Here is a 24,867-nt window from a genome sequence, read left to right on the forward strand (position 1 = left end):
TATACCATCTTCATATGGATAAATCGGAGTCACGCAACAACTATTTTTTCTGACATGGGGAAAGAATCGCGCCTCCGCAGTAGATGCTAAAATCAGCTGCCACTCCCACGTTTCGAAGCCCTTAAACATGTGATTTCCTATGTATTTTTGCGCATGATAAAGACGCGAATCCTGCCGATGTGCGCCCAGCATGTTGCAGATTAAGTGCCTCAAAATAAAGCATGTAATATAATTAGTAAGCGATAGGTTCACAGAAAGCCCCAGCAACAAATAAACATAAAGGATGCTTAGCAGAACAGGCAAGAATAGTATTATTTTTTTAAGCCAATAGATGTCAGATGAAGATGCAGTTGGAATACTATGATGAAAATGTCAGAAGTAAAAGCAACAAACGCTGGACATTTAGCAGAGGTCATACTGACAAAAGAGAGCTAAGAAATGATCACCGCTCGCCACATGCACCAGTAAGATGGAATAGAAAAATCGCCGTTGGTTTTCTATGTTTGCCCGACGTTTATACACCTGTCTGTATTTGATTTTTGCAAAAGAATCAGTCACACCGGACAACAAGTTCTTTGACAAATTTTAATTTATAAAATCGGTGCTATCGTGATACATGACGTGGGCTGTCAGTGCTGTTTACATAAAGATAGTGACTTGGCTATATACACACTTTCTGTTCTCGGTTCGTGCAGTGAAGCATGTAATGGCGCGTCATTCTGTGAACTGTGTGAGGATGTCATAAATAGGAGACTTCACATACAAACAGAACATGGCACCACACTGCGGCATACAGTCACAAACACAACAGTGAAAGAACAGACCAAGAGTGTGACAAAAAGACAAAAAAAAGAAACCACGGGAGAAGACACACAGGACAACGCAGACATCAACAGGGGGTAATAACATACAGCTTAAAATTCTCATAATGCTCTTGCTTTAAATTAAATAAAGAGGCCTAAAGCAGCCTTCTGATATACGCGCGGAACAACCTAGAAGGAACTGGTTTTCACCACAACGCAAAGGTGACTGTGAACCTGTCATTGGTCGATAGAACGCACTCTGTATCACAGGTGATAGGAAACTTGGAATGGGGGGGAAAATATATGTGACACTCATTGAACGCTTACTTTCCGAAAATAGCGTACCTGCCATTCAAACACTCGCCACTGTGCCAACATGGATCTTTGAAAAAGTATTCAAGCTATTCTCAACGATCAAAGTGATGATTTCGGACCCTTTATACAGAACGCAAAATGTTGATGAAAGGCCGATTTCCAATGAAAAATTTGTTACTTTAACGTCTCCGCGAAAGATGTGGGAAAAAATCAGTTTGCAGAACAGCCACTAGTCGGTGATGGGGAAATAGCATTCGAATGCTCGCACTAATATTCTACTGAAATCAACGAATAACGGAAATTAAGCACGGAGCTGATCACACCATAAACACATCTTGAAAGACATCACTTTTGTCTGCAAAACAAAAGGAACATTCTTGCTGCTATACTTTCGTTTTAGGCAGTCTTTCGTATGCGCTCTAGCCATGCCGTGTCACTGAACACTTAAACAAGCAAAAGCTTTTGCTGAGCTAACTGTTCTATCCGTAAACGCACTAGGAGAGTTTTAATCCCTTTGCTCTGCGCAAGGACCCATTAGGGCCAAATTCACTTTATCCCTTACCGATTTCCACGACGCCTTTATACAGCGCGACGTCTCCAGTCTTTTTTCTAGCTTGTCGATTGTTGTTTGTTAATGGAATGGTCTCTGATAGATGCGGAATTTTTGATAAATAGGTTATATTGTGTATCTCGCCCTGCGAAACATGGTTGTGTAGTGCTTACCATGACTGACACTACTGTGATTCTGAAAGCGTCACAACTCTTATCTGTCCCGTGATGAAGAGGACTCGGCATTTACACTTCATAAATGATTACGGCGATAGATCGGTCATGGATGACAAGTTTGTTCCCCGTAAATATTGAGATCCAGGGCGCAGAAACTTTCATCGAAGACTAAGAAAGAAATTCTTGAGTAGACAAAAAGAAGAAAAAAGGTAAACTCATCCTGTTGGCCATCGCAGGGATCATATGCGCGTTGAACAGCCAGAATCTAAATGTGCTTGGCAGTTAACTTCTGACCTGCTTGTGACGTTCCGTGAACGATATGAAATGATGAATAAAATATGCAGTCGTAGTTCATTATAATGAGCAAGTAACACATTTGCGTGACACGTCAAAGCTCTTCAATCTAAGGTTACTTTAGGTCAGTGCAAATTTTGTGAGCCCACACTTGTTCTTTAAGTCCCCTTAAAATGATTCTTTTTAAGGTGAACTAAACTCTATGAGAAAATAAACTAAATTTTCCTTTTCCTAAGCGTCAGGGAATAGCTTGTCTTTCTTGTGCCAGTGTTCCCTGACCCACTGTGGACCTTGAAAAGTACTCTTATTCATTTCAAAATTTTTCTACAAGGCCATTTATGAGGAGTCATCATAGAAAAGCCCAAGAACTGACTCCGCCTAAAGGAGACATACTCAACCGTCTGAACTGTTTCTGCGCCCTGGTCTCGACGAAAAAATAAATGAAGGAGAAATATCTTTGCGAGGAATAACTGTCAGTGCTAACATTAAAAAGGCACAGTCGCCTAAAAACTGTTGATGGTGACTTCACTCGTGGACGCAATTGGCGCGTAATACAGAGGGCGCTTCTTTACCATCGACTCTGCGTTGCTCGCTTTCCTGGGCGTCTCGGGAAAGTCTTCGTCATCTCCAAGATCCATGGCACTCAGTTCCTTCAAAGAAGAAACACGTGCGCTTCAAGTCGGTGGCGCCACCTCACGGAAAAGCGAGGAACTAACGGCCTCGTCGCGAGATTTGGGCGGGAGAATTTCAATCTCCGTGTTATAACGAGGTTGGCACGCATGTACAAATATGCGACAGTAGGAAACGAGCACACATCACAAAAGACAGCACATCTGATCACATTAAGCGGCCACAACCACATAGAAGAACCACCACCACAAGTGCAAATGACTGTACGAAGAGTGCTGAGCTTATGAATTACGTACAGATATAGACGTCGTGAATAATGCACGTGCCACCAGCTGTCTATTCTCTGACGCATGCGGCCGCAAACATGTTGATTCATTAACTAAGAAAATGAGTTTCATTTTGGGGCCCTCGCATCACCGTGCTGAATTTACATATCACTTTGTTTCGTTGATGCTTTAACTGATTTAGATTTCCGCATACACCCTTAAAAGAGTTCGCACCCCTTCGGGCTTATCTTGGCCCACAACAATAATCGCCGTCTTTCTTGCAGTTCCTTTCCTTAACGCTGCGCTGCAGACCCGGTACTTCGAAGTCACGAAGGGCATGCGCGTTATCAGCGTGACGTAGCATTCTCGAGAGGAAAGCAGCGAGCGCTGACTTTTCAAGAAAGGAGGCGCAAGCGAGGCAGGTGATGATTATTGTGGTGGGGCAAGATATGCCCCAAGAGGTGCAAAACTTTTTTGAGACTATGTTTATTGGCAAGCAAATAAACTACGGGTATGTCAAAGTAAATGATAAAATGCTGAAACAACGATGAGAGCTTAACCCGTTTTGTGTGTTAAACATTACACCCCAAGCAGCAGGTCTGATAACGCAAAAGCTCAACAACAAACTTGAGCAACCAGTTAACGAAATTCTGCTTTGTGAGAAGTCTAGCGTCCCCCGTTTTTTTTTCTTTCTCCTACCAGCACACACCACGTGATTTCTACAGTGAGCCAGATTATCGCAAGAGCGCCATTTTAACCAAAGTGATCTTGTTAAATTGATTGATCAGTGCTTTGGCACAGCGAATGGCTTCTGAAAAAGTATTCTCACAATGCCGTATACCCAGTTTCCTTCTATTCCCGTTTACCTTTCCTTATCTGCTTCCTTTTCAAACGTTCTAAGTACTGACTTGTAGTTTCAGTTATTCTTTCATTGCTGTGTGTCACGACCCGTACTGCTTAGCATAATCTGTTTTCCATTATGAAACTATGCATCTGTCTTGCGCTTCCCTCATGTAAGTGAAGATTCGTTTCATACTATTTGTTTCAATAATATCTGGACCCTTCAGACAACTCGTAGAGAAGTTTTAGGGTACTGTCTTTAGAACATTTCCTTACGATTATTTATGCTTATTAAACACTTGATTTAACTCGATTTTGAATCTACATCCGTTCTGTGGATCTGCCAAGCCGTGACTTACCGAAGATCCCAGAATGTCGTGATCGGCTGCAGGATCCCATTCGAGCTCTTGGGAAGCAGTGGATATGGGTCGCCTTGACTTATGCTGACCTGCAAAAAAAGGAAGAGATGCGGAAACTATTTATACCTCCCGTAGTGTTCTGGACTCCTCACTCATTTGCACACACCAAAATTAAATTTGGTCATTCTGGTGGCATTTTAGCATCTTGAGCCCATTTCAGCATATCAGATTGTGAATTTCGATTTAGTAAAGTGGTACATATTTGGAAGTTCAAAAAATTCAAATATGAACTGCATGTATCATATAATACATAAATGTACAAAATATGTGAAAAAAATGTGAAATATGTGAAAGTTGTGGCCCTTCTAAATATGTACTGTATGAACCACATGGTACATATACTACCACACGGTACAAATATAGCACAAATTTGGGAGTTAGAAGCTTGTAAACAGGTACCAGAAAGGGCAGCAGAGAAGTTGGGCGAAATTTTCATAAGTTGTAAGTCGTGCCTCTGTCCGTGATTCTTTCTCATCCCCATAACATATTTCTCGCTTTTAGAGCAAAAACCGCGATGTATCCAGCACAGAACCTTATTGCTGCGCCACTGTGTAAGCGTTTGCTGTTCGTACATTTCCAATTTATCTTTGCCGGTCCCAAATTGGCAGGTTCCTGGATACTTCAAAGAAACACTTCACTATAGATGAATAAAAAACGGCACACTTTCGTGCAATGTTACAGCAACAAGTAACCTGCAAGATAAACCCCAATGGTGATTATAGTGACTCAGTGATTATAGCATCCTGCTGGTGAGCATGAGGTACCGGATTCGATTCTCCGCTGTGGCGGCCACATCTCAGTGGCGGTGAAATGAAAAACGATTGGGCCCCCCGATTTGAGTGCACGTTAAAACAGTCAAGGTCATTGCGCCCTGCGAAGGTGAATGACCAGCGGAGCAGCAAACATCGTAGTAGGAAAACTTGTGATAAAGACTTCATCGCATCACTCACTGTCACTTAGTAACGAAGGTGAGAATGGCTTTGTGGTCGTTATGATATTCACCGCTCAGCATACCCGCAGCTGCACACACATTCTCTGATAATGTCAAATCGATGCACGTACGCCGTTGAGTGGTCGCTTGGGTCGGATCGGTGTGGCATTGCAAGCGATATGTCTGCAACACGAAACGTGTAATCCACTCCCGTTTCGGTCCCGACACACCCACGTTTAAATCGCCGACAACCACCTCAGGGGTAGTGTCATCGCAATTAACCGACGCAAATTAAGTAGCCATTATCATTATGGGACAATGATCCATTACGTTTCCTCCTTGTTTACGGGGGCACGAGACATTGACGATGACAGTTTTCGACATGCTGTTCTGTATGTTGTATGCGTGATTAGAAAGAATGTAAGCACTGCTCAGTGCACTCCGCTGAGTGCTTGTAGCCTCTGCCTCACAAGGCCATGAGCCACTGCTTTTTTGCTTGCTTACGGGGGTATGAGCTCTTACAGGGGTATGAGCCATTCATGATGATAGTTTTCTGTGTGCGGTCACGAATATTCTATAGTATCCTAGCCATAAACAGCTTCGCTGCAAAAAATTGACTCACCATCCCGGCCCTGCGAAAGTGGATGTCCTGCCAAGCTTTTGCAAAACCAGCGCTACAACTGCTGAGGGGGTATGCAAGGCTTTACTGATGGTTCGGATGCTTGTTTTGAGCTTGTTCTTTATTGGAATGTATGCTGCTATATGTGTTGTATGGGTGATTTCAATTAATGTGTGCACGTTTCGCTTCACTTTGCTGGGCGCTTGTGGTCTGTCTTACGTAGGTATGAGCCATTGCATACGCAGGTATGATTCAGTGCATTTTTTACTTGCTTACGAGAATATGAGCCATTGCTTCTCATGACAGAAGCTTATATTGAACTTGTTCTTTATTGAAACGTACTGTTCTGGGTGTTGTATGGGTGACTGCAATGAATTCACGCACGATTCTCTTCACTTTGCAAAGTGCTAGTAGCCTCAGCCTCACGATGTCATGTGATAACTTTATTTGGAATCAGGCGATTGGGAGGCCCGGGCCTGGGGCCGCCTAGATGGCCACTGGGAGCTGTTGTTCTCGTGCGGCTTCCTTGGCTCGCTGGACGGCGCAAAGTTGATCTTGGAGTTCTGAGCTGAGCAGCACGGCCGACCACCGCACCCGTATATTTTCTGGGGAGACTGCCATTTTATTTTGGTATATTTCACATCCCCACAACATCTTTTGAAGGGTGGCTCCAACAGACTTGCATAGCTTGCACATATCGGTCTCGTATATATCGGGGTAGAAAGTTTAGTTGCACGGGACTCGTTTAAGTTTCTGTTTGTAGTCGCCTCCAAGTAACGGACTCAGCTCTGTTCAGTTTAGTGTGAGACGGTGGGAATGCTCGCCTCCAATTTTGATAGAATTTAGTAATATCGCTAAACTTTGTCAATATATCTTTTTCTCTACAGATTTCCTCCTCCGCGTTCTCCTGACCGATGGAAGTCACTCTTTGCTCCGCTCGGCGAGTAAGACCTCGTTGAGGTTGACTGCGGGAATGTCTGGAGTCGTATGCGCTAAGAATCAGAGCAACTGCCTGCCGTTCTTTTCTGCATTGGAGAATTTCACTTCATTGACTCTGATGATGTGCCATGCCACAGGAGAGATCCTTACGAAGGTATGAGCCATTTCAGTATTTGCTTGCTTACGGAGGTATGAGCCGATGCATTTCTGCGTGCTTAATGATGTATGAGCCATTCCTAATGATGATAGAAGCTCGTTTTGACCTTGTTCTTTATTGAAACGGAGGTTGTTCTGTACGTTGTATGCATGATTCCAATGAATGTATACACTATTCGCTTCACTTTGCTAAGTGGTTGTGGCATCTACATTACGAGGGGGTTGAACCACTACATTTTTGTTTACTTAGAGGGGCATGAGCCAAAGCTGGTGGTGATAATTTTTGTTAAAGGACGGACGGAAGAAATTCCGACCACCGAGAGGCTAACAGCTTCGCTGTAAACACCACAGGCGCTTAAATTTAATCCCACGTCCTCCACTCATAGGCTACTTTGAAGCTACAGAATGTTAAACCCCACAATCTAATTCTAACTGCTGATGTAGCGGGCTTGCTTTGTAGCTTCGTGGTAGTTTCATCGGGCCATGGCCGTGTGCGGAATTTCAAGTGCGCCCTACTAAAGCGCTCCTAGCATGCCCACGTGATAGAGGCATCCAATGACACACTGTAAATAACTTTTCCTTCACAGCATTTCTGTCACTGTCGTGTTTGTGTGTTTTAAAGCGATAGCTTTCTTTGCCCTTCCCTTCTTCAACGTGGAGTAGCACGCTAGAGCCACACAACTCAGGTTGATCTCTCCACGTTTTTCTCATCAACGCTTTCTCTATTTCTTTCTCTCTCTCTCTCTCTCTCTCTCTCTCTCTCTCTCTCAGGCCACTTTGGATGATTGGACGATCTCGCACAATAAGCAGTGGCTCATAAACAGCGACCCAAGTTGTCTAATAGCTTGAGTCATGCCTCGCTGCTTGGGTCTCGGCTCATAATATGTTCTGATTAAACAAGCGATATCGTATTTACTCGAATCTAACGCGCACCTTTTTTTTCCGGTAAAACGGGTCCAAAAATTGCAATACGCGTTAGAATCGAGTACGACCCTAAATCCAAGTTATCATATCGCCATCGGCATTCGAAAAATGGCCGCCTCACACGCGCTCCTAGCCCAACTGCCGCACCTTCCTCCATGTGCATAACTCCATGTTGTACGTGTAACCAGGCACTGGTGTAACCTAGTCTACCGCCTGTCTTCCCGTTTTCTGAGTTTATTCAATCAGCACGGAAGCGCCGACTGCGAAAACACGCCGAGTCCACCATGATGCCGCATTTCAAAGGAAAGTTATCGTGTGCGCAGAGACGGACGGAAATCGGGCCGCACCACGGGCGTTCGGAGTTCCCGGAACTTGCGTGCAGGACTGGCGCAAACATAAGGAGAATATTTTCGCCAGCAAAGCAACAAGGGAGGGTCTCACTTGACCGAAGCAGGGCCGCTTCGCCGAAGTAGAAGAGCTGCTCGCAGAATACGTGCAAGAGCAGCGAGCGGCACGGCGGCCTGTGACGACCGATGTGCTCAAAGCACGGGCGATGCAGTTAGTCCTACAGAAAGGGCCAACGCGGAGTGACTTCAAGGCGAACCGGTGCTGGCTATCAAATTTGATGAAAATGAGAAGGCTTTTCTCTTCGAAGGCGGACAGGGATATGCCAAAAATTGCCTGAAGAATATGAACAGAAATTGCCCAGTTCTCAGCGGTACATTTTGATGTTGCGCCATAGAAACGGCTACCACTTCAGACAGATTGGAAATGCCGATCAGACAGCCGTGCTACTTCGGCATGCCTGCCACCACAACCGTTGAAAAGAAGGGGCGAAGGAAGTGCGCGTTTTGTCTTCCGGCCACGAGAAAACTAGTCACCACAATGCTTTGTTGCGCTGCGGATGGGCACAAGCTGCCCCAGTATCTTATCTTCAGACGGAAGACGCTCCCGAAAGGAATCGCGTTTCCGAGTGGAGTGATTGTGCGCACAAATGAAAATGACCACGGACTTGGTCGCTGACTGGATTGATAACGTTTGGCGGAAGAGACCCGGCGGCAGTTTGGGCCTTCGTGGGATGCTTGTGTTCGACGCGTTCAAATGCCACCTTGACCAGCGCCTCAAGGACGAGCTGGCTGCATGCAATACCGACCTTGTCGTGATACCCGGCGGTATGACATCGCAGCTACAGCCGCTCGATGTTTGTATGAACAAGCCAGTGAACGATAGAATCCGGCGCTCTACACCGAATGGCTTGTCAGTGACTGCCACGAATTCACGCCCGCCAATAAAATGAAGCGTGCCTCGCTACAGGACTTTGCTGGATGGGTGAAATACGCATGGTGCACGATCCCGTCTGCCATGGTCAACAAGGCTTTTATAAAGTGCGGGATTTCGAATGCCATGGACGGCACCGAGGATGAAATGCTTTGGTCTGTTGATAGCGATAAGGTGTAGAATAGCGACGACGAGTGATATCTATTGCCCCACGCGACTCGTACCGCCGCAGTGAAAATCTTGGCGGCAAGGTACGCCACTTCCATTCGTGTTTTTATTCATCGCAACTTAGCGTATTGGGAATAAATCTGTTTTTGCCAAATGAGAGAAAATAGCATTTCTATATGAAAGCACGGAGGTGAGCGGTATTGTACTCTCTTTTTTTTTTGGTCACGGAAAACAGGTGAACGTTACAATCAATGGAGCGTTAGAATCGAGTAAATGCGGTAATTAATAGTGGTATTGCAGGCGAAGCTGTAAAGCGCCGGGTCTGGGCACGAAAAATTAAATAGGATGCCCCCGTTACCCGAACACAGGTCAGAGCCCCATTGGAATGCTACTGCTAATCGTTAGGATAGGAAACGAAAGAGACGTCGCAGACTACTTTCTCGTGATGCGTTCCCAGCTTTTGTCAATTATAATGCTGTTCGCGGTGTTTCTTACAAAACATTTGCATCGTTGTTCTCTTTTAAATGTTTCAGTGCTTCAGCTTTAACCGTGAAGCACCAAAGGAAGAGAGGCAAAGGAAGTTTGTCAATGGAAACAAAAGGAATTACCTAAATTCGACAGGTCAGATTCTTTCGAAGAACTGCCATTCGCACACTGAGTAACCAACTTATTCAGTCTTCGAAAAAGCTGCCAGATCGATATTACTGGAGACGCGTTATATTAATTGTCCAATCACTCTCGGTTTGTCGAAAACTTTACGCCAAGTATAGGCTCTACATATTCTGTTACCGTACCGGCATCAGTGATTTTGATGGCGCGCTGAACCTTGAAATAAGCAACTTAAACTTTGCTACCTGGATCGATTATTTATTTCACTGATTCATTGTTTGACCGATCCATTCGTTGATTCCTTTGAGCGACGTAGTCTCTGGATAATTTCGACCAGCCAAAGTGGCAATTCGGGCGAGTTGACTACGCATCGCGAAATAGATTTTGCGCTAAGAGAAACGGACGGGGTACAGGTCACACGAGCGCTTCGTGTGTCCTATACTCCTTTTCTTTGTCTGCCTCTTCTAGCGCAAAAGCTATTTCGCAATGTGTTTTGGCCAGCAGTTCCTTAACGCACGCTTATATCTAAACGCACAAGCGTGTTTCCGGTCTGCCTCTGTCGGAACGCGACTACCGAGCCCGGAAATAGAGCCACGACATTACGCGCTTAAAGTATAATCCCAAAGCCATGCATGGTGGGTAGCTTAGGCATCGCTAAAATTGCACACGATGAGGCACTAGTGAAATTTTGCAAACATTTCGAAATTTCAGTGTCACAACGCTACACCATGTGTATTCTACAACCTTGGGCAGCTGCCGATAATTACAGATGATGTGCATCACTCACGAAAAATTTTAGAAACCTTGACTAACTCCAAGCGTGCGCGTGGTGTATTCTAGCCTGGTAGCACGTACAATCTACCACAAAGGTTCAGCGATCGCGGGTTCTAAGAAAAGGTTGAAGTTCCGAGCAGCCTGGAAACAGTACGGCCAGCGAAACCATACATCACAATGCGTTTCGTATAAACTATATTGTAGAGGCTACAAGTGTATATACGAGGCTGCGCTGTGAGGCTGTGGAGGTATTCAGCTATTTCTCAGATGCGGTGGTCCATAAAAAAATTTTGGTTGGACTGTACTACTAGTTCGCAGTGCCAATAAGCCCCTCCCACCCCCCCTCCCTCCCAAGTCTAAGCTTTGTGATTACCCGCCGACCGACCTAAATACTGGAAAATCCTGGCGAGATGGTTACCTAGGCCATTTGCTATGGGCGACACTGCTGGGGTCGAGTTTCGGTGGTTCAGGATGGGCTTTGGCGGCGTCGAATTGGCCAGTGGCACAGATTTTGGTATGATCACGTCCAGCGACTTGCGAGGCGTCGACGAAAGCACTTCTTTGTTTGTCTGAGGAAGCGGCTGATAATCGCTGTTCACCCGGCTGAAGCTGACAGCTAGAACCAAGGAAAAGGAGAGAGATAAAAAAGAAGTCATTGACACGAAAGAAAGCGCTACAGGTTGAAAGAGTCACTGAAAACAATAGAAGGGTAACTCAAAGAAGTGCCAGGAGTTTTCATGGCTGCTGCTGACTCTATACTGCATGCATACTAAACATTACTTTTGTTTTAAATACCAAGACGTAGTACCTACGACACAAAGTAGCTTGTTCAGTGAATGATATCCTCTAAAGCTGCAAACATTGCCAATGTGCATTGTTTCCATATGTATTTTTCGCGTCTTCGCAACTTTATGGAAGAGCTATTCCAAATAGCGAAAGATGCCTACAGTCCTATCGGTGCGGCTCACTGAAGAAGGAAATGTGAACAGCGGCACCTTTTAAATAACCAGTTATAGCACACAGTACGGAGATAACAGCCGAAGGCATACAATGTATGTAGACATGTTTTTTTTTTTTACCCAAACAGGCAAAACAAGGATTTCCGACATCACGTGAGAAAACGACAAATGTGTGCAGTCACTTAGAAGCAAACGTCGACACTCACGCGCTCTCCCACACCTGCTTCCACAATTCTTAAATGACCGCTTCTAGGCTTTACGCAAGTATAATTTATTCTTCGCCAAGTTGGTTAGCATTTGATGAATCCATTGTAGCGCTATTAGGACAAAGACCAGAGAACCACACACCACAGGAGCCCGTGGTGTCTCGTTCTCTGTTCTTTACCTAAGGTCGACACCAACCTTTGGCGGGGGAGTTGACCTTGCGCCTGGGAGTCGGCCGTGCCGGATTGTAGGTGGGTCCCTGCCGGATGTAAGTGAGGTCCTCGCGCAACTTCTGGTGCTTGTGACGCTTCTGCAGTCGCCAGGCGTAGAGGAATATCCCGATCAGCACCACGATGAGCACGACACCCATGATGACCGCCACTCCTGCAAGAATGCCAATGGCGAAGACAGCGTGACCGGACATACGTGCAGTAGCCAATGGGAATCAAAATTCGGGATACTTAACTACGACAGCAATTATGTGGACCATAGAGTTTCTCACTATAACACCTAGAGGGTAATCTGGCGCCACCGTCTATGGGAGTTTCTTAAGGGGGCACCGCGCCGTCATGGGAGTGACGGTATATGTGTCTGCGAGGCTCGTGTTGGCTGGTGTTGTAAGAGGCTTCGTCTAAAACGTGGATATGGCTACGCAAATAACGCGTTCTCAAAGTAAAATCTTCATAAAATGTTTCCTTTCATGCATATTACATCTTTACTCACCCACGATGAGGAACAAAAAGGAGGAACAAACGACCAACTGTTTCAACGCGAGCGCGAACCTTATCGTCTGTCTTCCAACTTTAGCGGCTCACTGATACTTTTTACGTAACATGTAGTCGTACACACAATAACAAGTTCTCATACTTAAACAAAACATGCTTTCGCGTAATAATAAAGTTAAAACAGCTTTTCACGTGCTGTTCTAGTAGAAAATGAATCATTGTGACAGAGGGAACGGTACTTGCCAAGCGCGTCTTCAAGGTGTCCTGTCTCTACGAGAACGATGCCAATCCGAATCCACAATATACCGGCATTCCCATGCATACCACAGCGCAGCAGCGCCAGATTTCCCTCTAGGTAATGTAGTGAGAAACTCTATGTGTAGACAATCGAGACAAACTTGCGCCGTCGCCGTGATGTTCCGCATGAAGTTCGAGTGCGATAAGGTCCTAGCGCGCCACGCGCACCGTATGCAGTGAGTGCGATGGAAAGCGTGCGAGGGTGAGCCGAGAAGTATTGGCCCTTTTCGCGGAGCAGTTTGTTCTAGAGAAACGAGATGGCGCTTTCGGCGGCGCACCGCATATCGCCTCAGCGACAGCGCACGAATCCGAAACCATTGCAGCTTCCATCTTGCTTCTGTGCGATCAGCTGTCGGAAATGCAACTGTGTTTTCGCTGACGTACTGTGCCCAATCGTGGCGGATTTACATTACGTGGATTGAAGGCATGTGCAGTAGTTGGTTGCAAAAATATTCGCTGGCATATTGAGGAATGCAATGAATCTGTGTAGCCAACTTCGCCGACCGCTGCCACAACTGCCCGTATACGTGTCGTTGCCGGCACTTCGAGATGTACGGCTTTCTTCCAGGATACAGAAATTTGCTCATCCGCCAGCGTTGTATCGCTAACTTTCAAAGAAACTGCGTCAGCATCGAAACATCAGCAAGAGTGAGTACCGCTAGTTAAAGAACGACAAAGGGAGTAGCGCCGCTTCCCGTCATAGAACGTAGCTCGCACAGTATCTACATACATCTACCCCAAATGGCACGGCATCTTACGCCCACTCTATCGCCAACGTGTCAGTAAGTGAATGGAAGCACACTTGAATATATGCGCACCATACATGAACAATAAATGACGGACTACACCGATAGCGCACGAATGTTCGAAGCTGAATGTTTGCTTCACGTTCACAAGAGTAACCGAGTTACTAGCGATAATACATTTTTGCTACAAGGTACTACAGTGTACAAAACGGCTATGTTTCAAGCTTTGCGCGCAGCAAGAACAAATATGTCTGAACTGAGCACACCCCCGAGCGATTAGCCAGATATAATCAGATAAAGACCACACCAAAGAAATTTACTGATTCAGAAATGTGGCAAGCCGCCGCTTCAAAATATTTGCCAAATAAATACGGAAGCGCAAGACACACTAATCCTGATTCAATTCACGAGCGGAAATTTTGGATAGCTTGGAATACATATTTAGCCTCGCTTTTTAAACAAGCACCATATACGCTGCTCGTACAGATTGGGTTTGGCTTAATCAGCTTCCAAAGCGCTTTTGCATGCTCTCTGAAGCTGTGGCCAAAGCCTCATGTCGTCCATGCAGTCACCGTCTACGATATCTCCCGAAAGAGAGGTTTGCTAAGCCGCACCGGTGTCATGCATAGCCATTGTAATCGGAGGCAGTTGAGCCAAGGAATGGATGCGTCACCTCATGATCAAACATGGCAGCGCCCATGAGATCGCCGCGAAAAGGGTCGATATGGTGGCGTAATGCGCGCCGTTTACTCGCGTACTCAATGTTGGAAGTCACGTGATTAAGCGCCCATTATAAAGGGCGTGAGCGCTCGTCTTCTCCCCTGTACCGGCAATGGCTGTCATGAGATGAACCTCTCTTTTTCATCACATTATTATTTGTGGGCACTTGCGGGCCCCGGGATTATGCAGCAAGTAATGTCAACATCTATGATTTGCGGATCTTGTGTTCCGCAGAAAAGTTGAATTTCCGAACAGTTTGTGCCTCTAGCCAGTAAAAAGCTACAAATGCTATGCTAGTCGCCCATACCATGGTGTATCGACAGCGTTCAACCAGACAGTGCCAAGCCGTGAGTTAAGAACCTACCGTATAGCCAAGGTTGACGACTGGGCGTGTTGGTATAGCGTATTATAGGTTGGATTGCGCAACATTTTGACGAGACACACAGAACAGAAACACACACCACAAGCGCTTTGTGTTGCGCGTTTCTCTTCTGTGTGTCTCGTCAAAATGTTGCGCAATCCAACCGATACTGCCGTATAGCTTTGGGCTCGCTGGTCGCAATAAGTAAGTATATAACTTTTTATTGCGCGAACTCCTTCCTGTCCAGAAAGACAGGCGGGACTCAAATGACAACGACAACGGCGAGAACCTTTGTCAGTTGTCGAATCTGAAGTGGCGATTGAAGTCCATAGGCCATAAAGTTTCGTACAAATATTACTAGAGAGAGCTCTGGCACTAGTGTCTGCGGCAGCTCCAGGTATAGCGGCTCAGCCAGCGTGGGAACGATGTAAAGAATACATTGTTGTGCCAAAAAGGGAAAATAAAGGCTTGGGAAGGAAGAGTACGAAACGACAGATTGAGCGCTGGTGGGAATGAGGATTGAATTGAATTGAATTATGGGGTTTTACGCGCCAAAACCACTTTCTGATTATGAGGCACGCCGTAGTGGAGGAATCCGGAAATTTCGACCACCTGGGGTTCTTTAACGTGACCTAAATCTAAGTACACTGGTGTTTACGCGTTTAGCCCCCATCGAAATGCGGCCGCCGTGGCCGGGATTCGATCCCGCGACCTTGTGCTCAGCAGCCTAACACCATAGCCACTGAGCAACCACGGCGGGTGACGATGGTTAGCAGATGAATTTGTCTAAACTTTGTCCTTATGACTTCGAAATGCTTCGTGACTCTGCAAACTGATTGTGTGGAGAAAATATCGCGTCACCGGACCACAATTTGCAATTTTCAAGTATGCGCGCATAGACTGATTGCCTTCTGCGTCTAGAAAATTAATATTACTTCAAAATTTAGGCGGATAAAAGCCGATAAAGTACAGTAAGTAGAGCCACAAGAACATCTGAAGACACAAGCGCGAAGACAATACAAATCCATGTCCTTACCATCACTCCCATGATGGCTGAACGAGAGGAGCGCCAGAGTTTCCTCTCATAATTGTAGTAGGACACACTATACCATAGGCTATTTATGCATGTATCTACGTACATTTCTGAGTAATCGCACCTACTCGGGTACATTCGAGGACGCACAACACCGCTCCCGTGGCACACGCAATCTCATTCGATGCGACCAATTAAAAAAAATTGCAACAGTAGGCGTGTCGTGCACCGAGAGACAAAAGAATAACAGTGATAATCTCGTGAAAGACAAAACAAAAGATGTTTGCGTGTAAATACTAGCACAGGCTGGGATTCCCATTACCCAGGGTGAGAAAATATCGAGGTTTTTTTTTTCTCACATCTCACGCCCCACAAACTTCTGACCTCGATAAGCATGTTAAGGCCTCCGTGTAATTTCAGGCCCCCAGGCAGTCGGCCTTAACGACCGCTCCTTGAGAGGAACTACTCCACAACGTAAAACAATCCTAGGCTCGAAGCTTCCTCCTCCCTTCCACTGAGTTGAGCCCAGCGCCGCCTCTCGAGTGGGGCAGACGCTACGCATCTCAACCACTGCCGCGAAGTGTCAATGAAGCTTCTTCTTCACCTCGTTCTTCAGGCGAGGTGGAGTGTCAAGTGAAGAAACGTTCCAGCATGCGCGAGACTTCCGACACTCGTCTTTCTCACATGCATAATCTCAGTTAGCTCGTCGGAGAAAGAGAAGGATGCGTTTTGCGGAGTGCACTTACGCGTGCTGGTTGCCTTGGCGTAGAGGAGTTTGGTTGCTTGCGGATGGAAGGAGTTGTGCTTGTAGGGAACCAGGACAGGGTTCGTCTTGTGCCACTCCGGTACGCTGACCTGTGAACAAGGACTCGTGAACTTTCGTTCCCTGTACATACAGGGCTCGCCTTCACTGCGCGTCAAAACTGCACGTGCAAATATGTACTATCGCAATTAGGCTGACCTAATTCGCTTTAACCTGAAATTCTATCTGTAGCTATACAGCACGCGTCGCTATACGTCAAGGAATAACTTCTTGCCAAATTCTTTCTTGGCAGCACACCCGCACAACCTGTTTCGTTTAGGACGATATAACTCAGTCGAAGCTGAATTACAGTGATTGTCTCACTGAGAGTGGAAGAATAATGATGCTGACCGAATAAAGTATTGTTTTCATTGAAGTACGTTGCAAATTGCAGGCGTCGTCAAAGAACACCTTCCGTGACTCAAAGTTACACTGAAATTACATCTTAGCTAAACAAGGCAGTGCGATGTGTGTGAGGGGGCCTCCGTGATCGCTACTACTGGCAGAATACGAGACATTGAGAATAGTACGATTGTTTTATGATCTACGCCAATTGCTGCTAGTACAGTAAAAGCCGAAAGTTTCTAGTACTCTCTGTGCCCCATGTGTTTCAGGCAGATGTACATAAGTGAAGGAACATCATCATCATCATCATCAGCCTGGTTACGCCCACTGCAGGGCAAAGGCCTCTCCCATACTTCTCCAACAACCCCGGTGGGGGGGGGGGGGGGGAGGGGAGTGAAGGAACTACCAGCTTTAAAGCGCGCTATCGCAGTTATATTTGTGTCAAAGAACGTGCACCATTAAGTGCCCGCATTAGTGAATCAACGTAACGTTGGTAATAGTTTCGCAGAACGCACAGCTCGCTTTGCTGTAGTCATAGAAGACCAAGTAGAAAATATTTAAATTAAAATTTATCGTTGTACTTAATTTAAGCCTTTAGGATAAGTGTTCTAGTGAACAATATGCTTATGTTTCGCTTTCCCCCAGCTTAATCACGCAAAAAGCAAATGCGATCGCGGAACTGTGTTTAGGAGCGCTGTTACCAGTGCGCTTCCCCTCCGTAGCATTCTATCGATTGCCACGAAACGTCGTCGGTTAGTATAGTAAAACGTTACGCCCACAGATGGCGCGGAATTCTACACCCAATTTTGGCATCACTCTCTTGAATGAAAAAGGACAGTTACCGCTGGCGGCTTGAAGATGGCCTCTGTCTTGTCTCCGATGATGGTGGCGAACTCGGCGCATCTTCCTTCCCGCAAGGTGCCGTAAACTTTGACTTTCTCCAGCGCCCCCTTCTGGTAGCCGAAGTACGTTTCCAGCGGGCGAATGTTGAGCGTCCGCAGCTCCACAACCACGTCTAGAGTGCAAAAAAACAAGCACGAAAAGAAAGCACTAATAGGCATGGTGCCGGTCGGTCTCGTCGGCCCAACCAAAATAACTGCAAACCCGTTGAGAGAACTGACGAAGGTCTTACGAGACCAGCGAATTTCTCCGGACAACAGTGTACATAAAATGAGGAAAGACAGAGGGAGAGAACACAGGAAAGGCAGGGAAGGTAACTAGGAGGAATTCGGTTAACTACCTTGCACGTTGGGAAATAGAAACAAGATTGAAGGAGATGCTGAGGTAGAAATTGAAACGGGCCACGTCCCTCTCAAAAGCTATACCTCGCAGGCCCGCAGATTGCGGCTCTACGCTAGGGACACAAAATGCGAAAAAAAAGAAAAAGCATATAATTTGCGACTAATTACAATAATATGAAATACTTGTATAAAAGCTCACTGCCAACAGACTGTCAAGCTGGTGGTAGCGAAAAGTTTGAATCCTGTACCACCCAGGCACATAGCTTCGCGAGATCCTCGTGGGCGTCGCTGCCTTGTTACGTGTTCAATTAGCATAGGGCTGACAAAGTTGAGTCAGAAGTAAGCATATTGAAAAGGCATTGATGCCTTTTCAAAGACGTTGATACATTTACGCGATATAGTCTCAAGTGGTAAACCTTCCTCTGTTCAAAAAAACAGTCACTCTTTTTTGTTTCTGTTTCTCCACACACGACATTTTGACGCATTGATTCCCGTACTTCTCGCGGATATAAGGATATTTAACCTTACGTGCGTGGTGTAAACGTGTTACTATAAAGGTTTTGGTTGCTTCCTTCAGTTAGTGAAGTGTTCCGCTTTGTATAAGATCGTCACATGGTATTAAACCTTGCATTGAAAGACTGCCCTTGCACCGCTTCTTCTTTGCACGTCTGCGTCCGTTCGTTGTGCCACTGTACAATAATCACCTCCCCCCGCCCCTGCCCCTGCCCCCGCCCCCGCCCCCGCCCCCGCCCCCGCCCCTGCCCCTGCCCCCGCCCCTGCCCCCGCCCCTGCCCCTGCCCCTGCCCCTGCCCCTGCCCCTGCCCCTGCCCCTGCCCCTGCCCCTGCCCTCGGGTCGCGCGGTTTCCATTCCCGATCACAAAGGCACCCATAACGGTACGTGGACGCCATAGCAAGGAGTCGTACGTGCGACCATTTGCGGTCAGCAGTGGAGCACCATACCCGCGGAGATAACGACGAACCATCGGCCACCCCGACAATCACTTACTAGAGACGCATCCTTGGAAGTCACCGTAGTCGCCGAATCTCGGGTCGCGCTTCGTTCCACCTACGATGACGAGGCTGGAGCTGATATCCACCGTGGGTCCCGAAGTGTCTGGGGTAGTGCTGGTCAGGACGTACTCCTTCCCGTCAACCTGACCGAAAAGAAAACGGCAGTGTGTCACCGACAAAGGTATCGTAAGACGCGCCGCACTTGTGTTGTGCACAGCACGGTTTGAACGTTTGCATGGCAAAATTTTTGCTTTATTTGAAGCGCATTTCGAAAGGGGCGAAATGCGAAAACACCCGTGTACTTACATTTACGTGCATGTTAACGAATCCCTGGTAGTCGAAATTTTCGGAGTCCTCCACTACGGCGTGCCTCATAATCAGAAAGTGGTTTTGGCACGTAAAACCCCATAATTCAATTCATTGTTTGAAGCGAACGCAAAAAGGTGAGGCGTGCAGACAGGACACGAGAAGAGACGTGAACAACCGGAACGCCGACTATCAACTGAAGGGAGCACTAAGGCGAAAAGAAGAAACAATACACAAAACTCATCTGCGCAAGCTCTGCAATGGTATCCCCACGTGTCAGTCGGGTACATGTGCCGGTCTACGTGAGAGATAGCTGTTAAGCCACTTAATCTCCTTCTTAAGTAAAGTAATCGATGGCTGACTCACGCACGCACTTCCACGATTATAGATATGTCATGCCTCTACCGTAAGACGCGTACCATCATTCTTATGCCGGTACAATATCGCGCATTCATCTAACTCCGGCGTGCAGTTACAATCTTGGCAATGTAGGGAAATATTAGAAGGAGATCCACCAGTTAACGAACTTCTATGTTCCATTAGCCTCTGATTGATACACCGCCCCGTTTGTCGTACGTGGAACTGGCCACAGCTAAAGGGAACTTTATAAACCACACCCATACGACAGTCAGTGAAACGGTTGTTCTTATTGTGCTTCACAGGACAAATATCTGTTTTTTTTTCTGCCTTTTACCTGCTCCTTTTTCCTTTGCATGGCAGAGCATATCTTACCTAGGTTATTGGGAGCCGTGAAAGCAACATTAACATCATATCTACTTGCAACTTTTTAAAGCCTGTGCGATACTGAATGAATGTACGGGATAGTCACTACTCTTTTTTTGCTATTACTGCTTTCTGTAATCACGTCCATCGCCCTCGAAATCAACTTCTTTAGGCGTTCAGCCACGGTATCCACTGCTACGCTAGGATAACCTGCTTCTAATAGGCGCCGGATCTGTGAATTAAAGCTGGCGCTCATTTTGTGCATGCAGGATATGGTGAGAGAAGACTTAAGGCACGACATGGAAATCCCGTTTTTTTACTACTTTGTAATGCTCGGATTGAAAATTTATCAACGACGGCGCGGAGGAGACGCGCCGTCTTCCTCCGCGCGGAGAGCTCTCGGGGGAAGGAAGGAAGGGGGTGGGGCGTTTTTTTTTAGTTTTTTTTTTTCACGTCGGCTGTGGAAGCCATGTAGCACAGATAATTTTGTCTGTCTGTCTGTCTGCTTGTTTCTTTGTTTGCTTGTTTGTCTGTTCTGCTTGTACGACTACCAGTGTTTCTTGCATTTCGTTTTCCATGCTTCTTTTGCAGCTATATATACTGTCATCCTTAAAAAGAAAGAAACGTATAGTAGCAGGAGGTCGGTGCTCGTCCTGTGGGTTTCGTTGTCCCTGCATTTTATTTTTGCCGTTAATCTGTTCCGATGAGTTAGCAACAAGCCCATATCAAAAATTGGAGGACGCTTAAGCTTCGCCTTCAAGAGTGGGACGCGACAGCGTTCCCGTCGACCCGCCAAGGGGTATAAGACAATGCGCTACGGCACAGCAATCACTTACGATGCGCCCCGCATCGGACTTAGCGCCCACCTATCACGCGGTGAACGTCGAGCAACGCAGCGTTCGGCGCGACAACGAAACGTGCGCCTGAGCGAACGAAACGAACCAAAGAACTCGGTGTCTCGGAGGGAAAACGATCTGCGCCAGCCAAACGTCGTGATCGGCACGCGCAGAGAGATAGATAGTAATCTAAACCGGAAGCACGGCGAAGCGTCGTCAGGGGAGAGGGAGTCCCGCGACGCGCCTGGCAGCGGTCCCAATGCGCGCGCGGCGCGCCTCCTGTCGGGGCAGCGCCGTACATTGAGAGGAGGGGGTCTTCTGTGTTTGCCGCAAGATGGCTCTGCATGTGCGGAAAGCGCAAAAGAAATGCAGCGGAAACGCACTTCGCAACTCGTGTAATTGTGACTTCTGTACGTTACATGTTCATAATTACCGATATACACCGCAGTATAACTTTCCACGGCTGGTTTCGAAGGCAACACCGCATTCACTAGAGGCGCGTTTGCACCGCTTGGAAGCATCGAACTCGTGGCTGAGTGGTAGCGTCTCTGTCTCACACTCCGGAGACCTGGGTTCGATTCCCACCGGGCCAATGTTGGAAGTTGCTTTTTATTTATGAAGAGCCTGCCGTGATTTATCGCTCACGGTCAACGCCGCCGACGCCGACACCCGACGCCGACGACACCGGCTTTTCTGCGACACGAGCTCCTTAACGCTATCGCGTTAATACTTTGCTTAAAGGTTTCATTGAGTGATTGACTGAGTAGCGACCGTTAGCTTTCGCCTGCACAGTGACATGAGGGCGCGCATGTTCGTAAGCAGAGTCGTACGCGATGACCCGCCGTGGTTGCTCATAGTGGCTATATGGTGTTGGGCTGCTAAGCACGAGGTCGCGAGATCGAATCCCGGCCACGGCGGCCGCATTTAGAAGGGGGCGGATAGCGAGAACATCCGTGTACTTAGATGTTAAGCTGCACGTTAAAGAATCCCCACCCAGGTGGTCCAAGTTATTCTGGGGTCGCCCCTACGGAGTGCCTCACAATGAGATTGTAGTTTCAGCAAGTAAAACGCCGCAATTTAATTTAGAGTCGTAGGCGACGCTCCGAAAGTGATTCAGAAAGGAAAAAAGTAAAAGGAACTCACCACAACTCGGGCGTCGTTCTCCACGCGCCGGTAGAGCAGCCAGTGCCTGAAGCCGTCCGCGAAGTTGCCCATCTGCTTTCCGAACACTGTACGAAAGGCTTGTGAAAAACACGGTCAATGACTGAAATGCGGGCCATGCGTAATCAAAAAACGGGTCTACCTTTCGCCGACGCGTGGTTCTCCTGAATCTGTAGCGCCCCTTCCGGTGTGACAGCCACGAGGACGTAGTGTTGGCTGCGGTGCAAGAAGAAAAACAGGGCGAGCGACACACACGAATCACCAAACAGGAATGTGACAGCACATAAGGACAGTCGGTGGAACCAGGGGAGTCCCTCCTTGGTAAGTTCGTCGCTTCAAGTATCGCTGACAGCCGTTCCGGGTTGTCAGGTATAGTTAAATTAAGTTATCGGGTTTTATGTGCCAAAACCACTTTCTGATTATGAGGCACGCCGTAGTGGAGGACTTCGGAAATTTTGACCACCTGGGGTTCTTTAACGTGCACTTAAATCTAAGTACACGGGCGTTTTCGCATTTCGCCTCCATCGAAATGCGGCCGCCGTGGCCGGTATTCGATCCCGCGACCGCGTGCTCAGTAGCCCAACACCATAGCCACTGAGCAAACACGGCGGGTTGTCAGGTATAGTGGCACTGATGGTATATAGGAGACTATTGAGACGGGAAAGTTTGCCACGATTTTCTGATTCACTTCTCGATTTAAGCGTGTGGGTAATCTACAAAAATTCAGGTTGGAGACGCAAAACAAGGAGATACTTCTCCACAAACACTAAAACTTCACTCTTGCATTAGTAGCCGATATACTTCACTGGAACCTCGAAGTGTTTGGCATACATTTCCTTCATTGCATGACAGCATGTCAGATCGTCTGTTAATTATCTTAAGAAGTAATTCGATTAAGTGGTCTTACGCACCCGACGCATGCAAATGAATCGACCTCACTGCATTAGAAAACTACGTGCCACGTTACTTACGTTAATCTTTTTTTAGAACAACGCCTTTCAACGAGACAATTAACTCAGACAAATGCAACAAGTAATGTGGTTCGGATATGACATATCGTGCGCTGCCCGTAGAAAACCTTCCAAAGAAATGAGAAGTTCGCTAACCTCTGCGCGTACTGCACAAGCAGGATCGCCTGGCGTACGCTTGCCTTCGCCTTCGTAGAGAACGCAAGCGCAATGGATATCCGGTCCTGCCCCGTCGACTCGGGCGTGAACATGTACTCGATCCAAGCCTTGCCGTCAAACTGGGCTCCGATATCTGTGCCGCAAGTAACGAGAATCCAGTGGTTACGCACAACTTGAGAGCTTCACGTCACTAGCATTCTTATTATTATCATTAGTAATATTATAAACGATGGTAATTTGTAATCAAAACGATGCAGCCATTTCTGGAATCCACAAAGGCGCACGTCTGCCATGTCGTTGTTCAAGGATGTGACAATGAGGTTGTCAATCTTTGCCAAGAAAATACTGCATAGAACTGGTGCAACGCTAGACCCAATACAAATCCATTTCTTTTGTAAAAATACGTGACCTTTAAACTCGACTAGGGTGGATTTGAACATTTCAACAGCGGACCCGTTCACCCTCCGAACTTGGCGGAAGTGTTAAAAGACGGCCTACCTGTAGCAACCACAGCCTTTTCCTTAGACATAGAGGATCTTTATTACTCAATTCCCCACGATGAATTGTTTGTGGCGCTGCGTGAAGCGATTGAACTTAGTGGGGCGGTTTGTTTTCAAAACCTAGTAGGCATGAGCATTGGAGCGTTTCTTGAATTGCTGTCCTGTTATTTAGAATCCACCCTGGCCGAGTTTAAGGGTGACGTATTTTTACAAAAGAAATGGATTTGTATTGGGTCTAGCGTTGCCCCAGTGCTATGCAGTATTTTCTTGGCAATGACTGACAACCTTATTGTCACACCCTTGAACAACGATCATGAGGTCCGTGTGTTTAGATACGTCGACGATCCTTTCATCTTTTTAAGGCTTTCACCAGGGGACATACTAGATAGTATAGCACAGGGTATTTTCTCTGGTCTTAAGGAATGTTCTCGCGGTTTAAAGTTCACCTACGAACTGCCGGATGACAAAGTAATTAGATTCCTCGACTTACAACTAACCTATCATGACAATGACCATGTCTGCTGGATGTTTTCACCCCGTACTAAAAAAGCGCCAATGTCGTATGATTCTAATGAGTCTAAACTGGTCAGGGGGGGTGTAGCGATTGGACGCCTTCTGGACGAAGTGCAGAAGAGCTGCTGCCACCGCATGGTGTATAACCTGAAACAGCAGGTTTCCTTCTCTCACTCATTAAGAGGAAGCTTAAGCTCGGGCCCAACTCCGACGCGGCCTATTCAAATACACGTAAAACGCAAACACGTTTTTATGAGATAATCCCTGGACCGATTTTAATGAAACTTGTTGCATATGAAAGAGAAAGTTGAATTCTAGTGACTCTTGGAAGCGGAATTTCTATTTAGGGCTTGAATTTTCTTAAAACGATTTTCATATATTTGACCATTTGAAAAAAATAGAAGCACGATTTTTAAACATTGATAGCTCTGTATCAAAAACAGATATCGCGGTTCTGCGAACGGCATCCGTTCGATCATTGAAAGCGGACAAATTCGATATGTCATTTTACATCTTATGTGAATTTGTTACGTTGTTTACAAGGGTTCTGCAAAAGCTGTATTTCC

The 24,867-nt window shown here is 46.6% G+C and overlaps 1 protein-coding gene across 8 annotated transcripts in view; it reads right to left on the reverse strand.

Annotated features, from left to right (window-relative positions):
• The window catches only part of axo (axotactin), a 224,121-nt gene that overhangs the window by 12,354 nt on the left and 186,900 nt on the right, over positions 1–24,867 (reverse strand). For 3 of the 8 annotated variants that reach the window (XM_070540819.1, XM_070540820.1, XM_070540821.1), the window contains 10 exons: positions 23,268–23,421; positions 22,304–22,377; positions 22,144–22,241; positions 19,131–19,278; positions 17,726–17,898; positions 16,483–16,591; positions 12,053–12,238; positions 11,110–11,307; positions 4,234–4,322; positions 2,711–2,788 (listed from right to left, as the gene is read on the reverse strand). In XM_070540819.1, the coding sequence (XP_070396920.1) occupies positions 2,711–2,788; positions 4,234–4,322; positions 11,110–11,307; positions 12,053–12,238; positions 16,483–16,591; positions 17,726–17,898; positions 19,131–19,278; positions 22,144–22,241; positions 22,304–22,377; positions 23,268–23,421 (1,307 nt within the window). Of the gene's footprint in view, positions 1–571; positions 2,789–4,233; positions 4,323–11,109; positions 11,308–12,052; positions 12,239–16,482; positions 16,592–17,725; positions 17,899–19,130; positions 19,279–22,143; positions 22,242–22,303; positions 22,378–23,267; positions 23,422–24,867 lie in introns of those variants that run through there. The other 5 variants (XM_070540822.1, XM_070540824.1, XM_070540825.1 and 2 more) reach the window with 3 other exon arrangements.

The sequence above is a fragment of the Dermacentor albipictus genome, chromosome 6 (assembly GCF_038994185.2).
Source record: "Dermacentor albipictus isolate Rhodes 1998 colony chromosome 6, USDA_Dalb.pri_finalv2, whole genome shotgun sequence".
Classification (NCBI taxonomy): domain Eukaryota; kingdom Metazoa; phylum Arthropoda; class Arachnida; order Ixodida; family Ixodidae; genus Dermacentor; species Dermacentor albipictus.